This window comes from Camellia sinensis, chromosome 12 (assembly GCF_055761805.1).
Source record: "Camellia sinensis isolate YWXY chromosome 12, ASM5576180v1, whole genome shotgun sequence".
Lineage (NCBI taxonomy): Eukaryota > Viridiplantae > Streptophyta > Magnoliopsida > Ericales > Theaceae > Camellia > Camellia sinensis.
Window position 1 is genome coordinate 70,376,832 of NC_138972.1, and position 9,612 is coordinate 70,386,443.

A 9,612-nucleotide genomic window follows, 5' to 3' on the forward strand; every position below is an offset into this window, starting at 1 on the left:
TAGATATAGATTTTAGAAGAATAATGAAACAAAAATGAAAGGGATAGATGGAGAAATGAGGGAAATAAGCTAGAGAGAGAGGGAAGCATTTTAGAGAGAGAACCAAAGTTTTTGGTTTTCAAAAAAATTGAGAAGAAGAAGAAGTTAAGGAATTATCCAGTGTAGTTGAGGAGGGGAAATTTTGGTTTTATGGTCGTGCAATACACGCTCTGTTAAAACAAACGATTTCGTCCGAAATTGTACTTTGGTATGAAATTCAGGGGACTTACATGTTACAAATGAAACTATAAGGGGATTTCATATTTTTTGAGTAAACTGCAGGGGATTAAAGTGTAATTTACTCATATTTTTTTGAATTTTTTTTATAAAAAATTTTTTTCGCCAAAATGAATGGAGCGGTAATCGTAATACTATCCTCACTAAATAGAGGAAGAAAAAGAAAGAGAAAGAAAAGAAAGAAAGAAAGAAAGAAAGAATATGGGAATGTAAACAGATGTGTGATGTTTGGGTGGGAGTAGGTCTAGGATATTGTGTGTAAAAAGATTAAGGATTTGTTTGGAAAGTATCAGATTAATATTTTTATTTTTTATTTTTTACGAAAGAACGTAAAACTTGAGTTGCAGTTAAAGTGATGTGATAGAAAATGATGTAATAGAAAAATGATGTAACCAAAATAAAAGATTATGTGACCCAAATAAATCCTAAATTATTTTTAAATTTTTCAGAAGTTACAAAAAAGAAAAAGACAAAGAAAAGAAAAAAAAAAGGGGGGGGCGTAACAAGAAACAAAAAAAGGAGTTAGATTTGCAGTATGAGCAGAGGTATAGAAGCTCTAAGGCCTTGTTTGTTATCCGGATAAAAAGGTCGAATTTAAGTATAAGGTCGAATATAATATGAAATAGGTTTCACAATTTTTTTTTAATCTCTTTATATCTCGTGTTTGATTACTCCGGATATAAGGAGTTCAGATGATATATGATGAAATGAGATTTGCAATATCACCCCAATAGTATCATGTGGGTGTTTGGTAAAACTTAATTTCAACTTAAAGCAGTTTTTGACTTAAATTAAGCTATATTGGTGCGTTTGGCATAGCTTATGGCTTAATTTAAGCCAAATTTCAACTTAAATTTAAAGTTGCTCTGGAGATGCTTAAAAAAACGACTTATGCGCGCAGCTGTTTGGGGAGGGTCTAAATGACTGAAATGCCCCTCCTAATCTCCATTATTTACGAAAATGCCATTATATAATCCCATCTGAAAACACTGTTCACTCTCTCTCTCTTGATGGAGGCGATTTCCGGCGAGTGTGGAGGCGATTTCCGGTGGTCCAGGTAATCTCCGTCATTGCGATCTCAAGGCATCCGACACTCATTTTCATCGTCAACACAGCACAACATCCATCGTCATCGCGACCTCTCTTCTCTCTCTCTCTCGATCGTCATCTCGATCTTCCCTGTCCGAGGAAACCCTAGCGTCGTCGTCATCTCGATCTTCCCCGTCGCGATCTGCTCTCGCGCAATCTACTCTCGAAGCTATAGAAGCTCTCGAAACCAGAGGAAACCCTAGATCTGATCTGCAGTCTCACTCGATCTCGTCTCTCTCTTCTCTGTTGCAGACCACCGGCGACGAGGAAGATCGAGGCTAGGGTTGCGGCGTACGGAGGCTTAGGAAGGAAGAGGAAGGAAAAAAATTAAATAAATTAAACAAAAATAACAATTAAAAACAAAATAATAAAAATAATATTGAACAAAATAAATTGAAATAAAAATAAAAAATAAAATAATCAAAATAATAATAAAAATAATTTATTAATATTGAAATAAATTGTGCAATTCATATCCATTAAATAAATAACACAATTTAATTGTAATGAAAAAGAATAATAAATTAAAAAAAGAATTATATTAACATTATAATAATTATATTAATATTAAAAGAATTAAATCAATTACACAATTTAATTGTAATGAAAAAGAATAATAAATTAAAAAAAAAATTCTATTAGATTATAATAATTATATTAATATTAAAAGAATTATATTAACATTATGACAATTTAATTGTAATTAGTATTAAAAAGAATTATATTAAAAAATAATAATAATTAGTATCAAATAATATTAATATTGTTTGATATTAATTACATTTTATCAAGTGTAATAATTTTTATATTAGTTGATACTAATTAATACTAATTATATTAACTTTTATTAATGAAATAATTTTTTTAAATTAAAATTGGAAAAAAAAATGACAAAATTATCATTTTTATATCACATAAGGGCAAAAAAGTCAATTATACAGAAAAAGCTATTTTACAGCTTATCTTAAATCTATAATCTCACAACTACACCAAACAGGTTACCAGCTTATGCTCACCGCTGTAAGCCATAATCTGTTAAGCCATAATTTATAATCACTTTCCCACAACTCTTATATATATTGCACCGTCAGATATAACTCATATTTTATTTAAAGGTAAAAAATAATTATTTTTTCTCTGATCTCATTATCTATCTTATCTTAATCAAACATAATATAAAAAGCATCACAGTATATATAATTAATTTCATATCCTACAATATATTATATCATATCTTCATCCTTAAATATTATATACCATCCTAAAATTTTTATATCCAACACGAACTATCAAATTGGCCAAACTACATTCCGAAGTCTTTTGAAAAGCGCAAAAAAAAAAAAAAAAAAAAAAAATTTAACATTTTACCCATTTTTAATCACATCCCCAATTACATTTTTTTTCTCATTAAAAAGACAAAATAGACTCAAAAAATTCAAAAAATTCCCAAAACAATACTCCACCTTCACCCTCATCTAGGGCTGCTCGCGGGTCGGTTTTGGCCGGGTGCGGGTCAAAACCGACCCGACCCGCACTTATGCGGTTGGGGAAAAATGGACCCGCAACCGCCCGCGATGCGGTTCGCGGTTTGTGCGGGCGGGTGCGGTTCGGTTTGCGGTTTAGGTTTTTTTTTTTTTTTTTTTTTTTTTTTTTTTTTTTTTTTTTAACTTAAGCAAATTTGACATTTTTTGTTACTTTCTAAACACTTTTTTTTTTTTTAGAAGAGTTATAAATTAAATTACAAGATATACAATTCATGATCATAATAAATAGTCTACATGTTAGATAAGATGATATGGAACCATGTTTGAGGATAGTAATTAATCTTCCTCCTTAGCTTGCAAAAACAAACCCTTAAAAGTCAAACTAGTAACACTAATTTAAATATGCAAAAACAAACCCTTAAAAGTCAAACTAGTAACATTAATTTTAATAGTGGATTAATCTTCACTGTTTAGCTTTTAATATGCAATAATGTGATAATAGAATGACAATTCAAAATATCATATTTAACTGTGTCTACTAGACTAATAGAATATAATGATTTTTTTTATATGTATAAATAAAAGTCAAACTAGTAACACTAATTTAAATATCATTAGATCATGATAATGTATATAAGTGCCCATATAATAAATTTTACTTTCATCTAAAATGTAAAAATAAAAATAATAACTAGTTATCTCCATCCATCCAAAATGTAAAAAATAATAATAATAACTAGTTATTTTTTCTTAAAAAAAAAAAAAAAAAAAAAAAAAAAAAAACTGCGGGTTGCGGGCGGGTCGGGTTCGACCCGAACCCGATCTTTTGCCAATTTCTTGACCCGCACCCGCCCGCCTACCTACATCGAAACCGCCCAAAGCACTGCGGGTAGGGTAGGGTTGGGCGGTTCGTGCGGGCGGGTGGGTTTGTTGCCCAGCCCTACCCTCATCCGATAATTGTTGCAGTTAAATTTGTTCCTGATGTTTGTATTTTGTTTAAAAAAAAATTTTAAAGACGTCGCACACGTCCCTCTAGTTGTATCTCTCATCACGCAGTCACGAAGCACTCTCGCTCCTCTCCAATGGCGACTGCAGAGGAACAAGAATCCAAAGTCAATCCTCCCATCCCAGCAGCAGACCCTCCAAACCCCTCTCTACTTGTAAAATTCTCTCTCACATTTCTTTACAAAATCCCAATCTTCATATATCTATATCGCTCTATTGCTTCACTTCTATTTTTCGAATACATTCTTTATTTTTATACAACCATTGTGAAATTTAGTTCTCTATTTGTTTTCATTTTGATCCCCAATCAAAATTGATTCAAAAATTTTGATTCCAATTGTTCATGTATGGAGCAGATTGTGGAGGTTATTTGCAAAAGTTCAGGGAAGACTAGGCGGTTTGCGGCCGGCACGGAGGCTGGTTTTGCAGTTTCTTTGATAAACAAGAAGCTTGATGGTGGGCCGATGGCATTGCATATTGAAGCAGTGAAAGAAGGTGAAGAGCCTGTGAGCTTTGGCCCCAATTCTGTTCTTGTGGAATATGGTGATGGTTGGAAGTTGCAAACAGTTACTGGAGTAGAAGGTGTTTGTCCTTGAAATTTCCATTGGTTCATATTGATGCATATAATTGAATTAGTTGATGGAAATTTTTGTTTTTGTTTTTGGTGCTGACCTGGTGTTCAATTTTCTTGGAGTAGGTATTTGGAAAGCTGAATCCAATCGCGCAACAACTGGACACATCCGATCTGCAATGGTATGAACTTTTGCTAATTGTCTGTTCTAAATTTTGTTTTCTTTGAACAAGGTTGTACTAGGAAACTAAAGATAAGCAATGAGGTAACTGGTGAATTGTGATATACCCATATGAGATTGAGCTATTTCAAGGAAAGGTAAACTGTATGATAGTTGTTTATTGTTATTCATAGGAACCTAAATGTTTGTTCCGAAAGACGTAATAAAATTTTGGTGCAACAAAGCGCAATAGATTTGGGTGAGGGAGGAAGGGGTGAGGGTAATGAGGTAATTTTATTTTTCTGGGTAAGCCTGTTAAAAGGCAAACTCTTACAGAGGTAATCGATAATTTCTCAAATCAAAGGGAATCTGTATTTGGGAATTCTATTGGGTGGGTTTATGGAGGTTATAGGCATGGTTGGAAGGGGTTCTCTAAAGCTCATTGCATACATCTTGTCATCTTCAAATCATGCGTTAATGGAAGTCTGTTGTGCACTAGGCCATTACAGTGTTATTAAAGGCAATAGAAACACTGAAGCACCTAGGTATCCTAGGGCCTTGGTGCAAGGCAAGGCGCGACTGGCAATCTTCATTGAAGCGAGGCTCGTGTTGATGATAAAAAATAGTTAATTTAATATAAGCAAATAATTCATGGTTCAGCATAACTAAAATGAAATATTAAATATTTTACAACGTCGAGGAAGCACGGGTGCGGGTTCGAGTACGAGTGCGGGTATGCTGATTCGGCAAAACTTAAAAAAATATGATACGGGTACGGCTGCAGTATGCCGATATATATATATATATATATTTATATAATTATGGTTAAAGGATTTAACCTACAAATTAAAATTAAATATTAAAACTAAAAAGAGAACTACTTATTTTCCTATAATTTAAAACCATTAAGCATTAAAAATAATATTTGTAAAATCTCTCACTTTGACATGTTATGTACTGTGAATTTGTTATCATAATTTATTTTTAAAATCTTTCTTTTTGTTCATCAATTTGCTATTTTTATAGGGTGAGACCAAAGAAATAATAGGAGATCAAAGAAAGATTTAAAGTTAATTGCCAACAGTAAAGGAAAAAAAATTCTCACTTGAGGCAGGTTGTCAATTACAATTTGCATAATACATAAAATTGCATCATTCCCAACCACTACTAATAAACTAATGCCGTATTAATTTTTAATGTTTTGTGCATAAACTTTAAAAATTTGTTATGATTAAAGATTTTATAAAAAAATTCTAGAAGGATCTGAAGCAAAAGCATGATGCATAGTCATACACAGAACTGCCCTTTATAGGCCTTGTTATTTTTTTTGTTCAAATTGCTTTTTAAAAACATTAAAATCATTTGCTAATATACTTATACAATTCATACAAATAGACAGGACAGAGAAACATCAAAATTGCTGATCTGCAAGGGCACCAAAATAAATAAATAAAATAAAAATTGCTAATCTGCAAGGGCACCAAAAAAAAAAAAAAAAAAAAAAAAAAAAAAAAAAAAAAAAAAAGAGGTCCCAGTGTACCCACGGCGTACCCACGGCGTACCCGAATAAACCAAACGTACCGGACCCGCTTTTGTCGTACTCGGTATGCGTGCAGTCGCACCCAATAAATACCCGGTACTTGTACGACACTATTACCAACAAATACTAATATTTTATTATAGACAAATAACTCAAGGTTCATCTAAATACAAGCATCTAACTCATAAATCATATACATTTTAAAATAGCAACAAAAACGAAGTGTCGAACAAGATAAGAATAGAGAAGGAGAAGTAGAAGGAGAAGGAGATTGAGGAGATGAAGAAGTAGAGTAACAACTGTTAGTCTAGTCGAAGAAAAAGATATATCCAACTAAATTTTTTTATATAATTAAGGCTCAAAAAGTGTTGGGTTGCAATGTATGTTTAGGGGTTTAATCCCTTCTAGCCACGTGTAAACAAAAAAAACAATGAGATTAGGTGAAATCAAGAGTTGTAATTATAATAAACAAACATTTTAAAAGAAGTGCATAAACTCTAGCATATACATACATATTTGTAAATATATATTTACATACACATATTTCTGGCAGGAGACTAGAGTAGATAAAAAATACAAAAGTTGAGAGAAGGAGATTTGTTACTGATCATAGATTATAGACATATATTTGTGATCTATGATATTTGCTCAAAGCCTCCTCCGCCATCGCTGGAGAAGGGAATGGAGGGAGAGATAGAAGGTTTGATTAAGATTTGTGAATGTGTGTCTAAGGTTTCAGAAAGAAGATGAAGACAAATCAATAGAGAAAGCGAGAGAGACGAAACCAGTAAAGAGAGATATAGATGAAGATGAAATGGCAAAAGTGAATTATTATGTCATCTCATATTTCCGAATATGAGAGAGAGAGAGATATATATGAAAATGGAAAGGCAAAAGTGAATTAATTATGTTATCTGAGATTCCTAAATATAGGACGAGATAGATATGGTAGGCCAAAAGTTATCACGAAACTTCACATGAATGTCCTCCACAAGCACAAACCATATGACGCCGCATGGAAATATATTCTTAATGTGTCAGGGGATCAGTCTGTTCGAGTACAACGCTTTTGCCAGTGTGGGAAGCGAAATCCAAACCAAAACTCAAAAAATTATTATTTTCAGATCTGTAGCGGACCGACTGTGCATTTGAAACTGACTACAAGTCACACAAGACAGTCGGTTCGGTCGGTTACTTCGGTTCGGATCCTTGTGCAGCTCTACTAGGTTGCCCCTATATATATGTACATGTAGCTATGCACATATGTACATACACACATCTCCGTTTCTCTTTCCTCGCCATCTCTCTCTCTCTCTCTCTCTCTCTCTCACACACACACACACACACACACACATTCATCTACCACCTCCTCTCTTCTCAGCTAAATTATTTTTCTCCTAACAAAAATAAAGGAAAAGCGATTCCTAGTTGCCCCAATTTGCATCAGTTAAATGTTTGGGAGCTTTACCCATAAATTAGACACAGGAACTTGACGACTGGGGTATGAAGGGGTTTGCCTATGAGGGAGGTGAAGGAGATTAAGGAAGAGGGTGTTTTGATGAGGGAAGAGTAAGTGTGGGTTGTAGGGTGGGGCTTGATAGGCAAGCATGTGAGTGCTTAGGGATAAGTTATCAGGTAGGTGTGGTCTATCATGTGGTTGTGTGCTTGTTTAATAGTAAAGGGACATTTGATCATCTTGTTTGGTAAATAAAGATAAAGTGGTCACGTTTTCTTCTATTATTGGAGTGGACACTAATTGTCTTGAAGGCCGAACTCAGTGGATAATTTTTTCATGGAAGAGGAGTTTAGTCTTTTGGGGTTGACCAAGATTAAAGCTTCTATATCTTTAGTGTTGACCTATCAAGAGGAGAAATAATTGATCTGTAATCACACTCTACCACCACATCATACAGTTTGGGGGCCAATGCATCAAACAAGCCTCCCATATAGTTATAGGCAATGCTGCTTCAGCTTTGAGAAGTTGACTCTACTTCCCTGGTTTTGTTAATCTGCCCCACCTACAAATAATCTTGCTTAGTACAACACAGCTTCTTGCTTTCCATTCATGTAGTACGTACTTGAGAGGAAATGATAAGTCTAGCTTTGTGTGTGTATGCGTGCGTGCCTGTGTGTGGGAGAGAGAGAGAATGGCAAATTGTTATGTTAACAATGAAAATAATCATTTATGTGCTTGCCAATTTTGTCTGTCTATATGGAAATGATTATGATGGCCCTTTCTTTGGAGAAGATAGGGAGGCATATGCCTTTGTTCCCCCGCTCTCATACTGTAATTGCTTTGTCAAAGGCTATAGTGCCAATGGTGGTTGTTGCAAGTGTGAGATGGATAGACTCTATTGATAAAAATTATTTATACATATATATATACCTGAGGGTTTGTTTGGTTGTGTTCTCATTCTGTTTTTTTTTTTCTTTTTCTGGAAAACACTGACAAATTGTCCAAATTGAAACCATTTTTATCATAATCTTTGTAGTCTTGTTATTCCTGAGTGACGGCCTTGTGAATGATTGATATTGAAAAGTTTACATACTCTTCATGTGTTCGTTGTCAATTTGCAGATTTCCGATGCCTCACATCATATGAAGGAGAGGTCGTCAAAACCGATTAGTTTGTGGTATATCGGGAAGATATTGCTCGCTTTTGTTTTTATTTTTGTTATGGGTGCAATATTTTCATTAGCTTTGGAGAATCTTCCAAGGCTAATCTTGTTTATTAACTCTTCCATGTAATTTTTGTACTTGTACAACAGAGCTTGTCTTCTGTTAAATTAAGGATCTGACAACAGATTGTTTTTATTTTATTTTAATTTTTAATGTTTGCCAATGTGTATATGATGGAGAGCTTTAGGGAAGAACTGTGCTGTATTACTTTTGAAAATCATAATTGCATATAATCTCTCTTTTTGTTAATGCTCTATGAAGCAAGGGCTTGGGGTTGGAGCATTTTCAATATGATTTATTTATTTATGTTGTGTTTAGATTTTAAATTTTGAAATATTTGTGAAAGGAAAGGAAAATGAGTGGGAAAAGTGAATTCTAGTTTCCATTGCATTCATTTAATTCAAGATATATACCCACCTTTCATGTATTTGTTCTATCAGAAATGTAACACGAACAGGGCGTTAAAAAGCTATTTTTTTCACCTTTATTGAGGTAGTTTGCCTCTTCTTTTGTTGGAATGCACCTAAAAGCTCAACATGATGCTTGTATCTAGGTCATAAATGTTGATCCACACGGTGATATGGATTTCAAGAAATAGAATAGGCAATTTAGTAGTCCTCTGAATGTGTCAGTGGTGAGTAATCGTACAAATAAATTCAATTTTCAGTATGTTGTAGCCATAATATTTTTTTTACATCACATGTATTTAAACCCTTATATGCTTTTCATGAAATAAATTCTTATTGGTAAGAGTGTAGAGAAATGTTCTTGAAAAAAACATGTAGAGAAATTTTGTGGATGTATTTAG

The 9,612-nt window shown here is 33.4% G+C and overlaps 1 protein-coding gene across 1 annotated transcript; it reads left to right on the top strand.

Annotated features, from left to right (window-relative positions):
* Positions 1 to 3,808: 3,808 nt before the first annotated feature.
* LOC114302029 (maltase-glucoamylase, intestinal protein) lies at positions 3,809 to 9,053 on the top strand. Its single transcript, XM_028246989.2, has 4 exons — positions 3,809 to 4,009; positions 4,211 to 4,436; positions 4,552 to 4,607; positions 8,703 to 9,053. The coding sequence occupies exons 1-4, from the start codon at positions 3,932 to 3,934 to the stop codon at positions 8,871 to 8,873; spliced, it is 531 nt and encodes a 176-aa protein (XP_028102790.2). The 5' UTR covers positions 3,809 to 3,931; the 3' UTR covers positions 8,874 to 9,053.
* The last annotated feature ends 559 nt before the right edge of the window (positions 9,054 to 9,612 follow it).

Bases quoted from the DNA above. Each gene is read 5' to 3' on its own strand.
- LOC114302029 (XM_028246989.2), top strand. From the start codon at position 3,932: ATGGCGACTGCAGAGGAACAAGAATCCAAAGTCAATCCTCCCATCCCA. The intron at 4,437-4,551 runs GTGTTTGTCCTT...TTCTTGGAGTAG, and splicing joins AACAGTTACTGGAGTAGAAG to GTATTTGGAAAGCTGAATCC. The intron at 4,608-8,702 runs GTATGAACTTTT...GTCAATTTGCAG, and splicing joins GACACATCCGATCTGCAATG to ATTTCCGATGCCTCACATCA.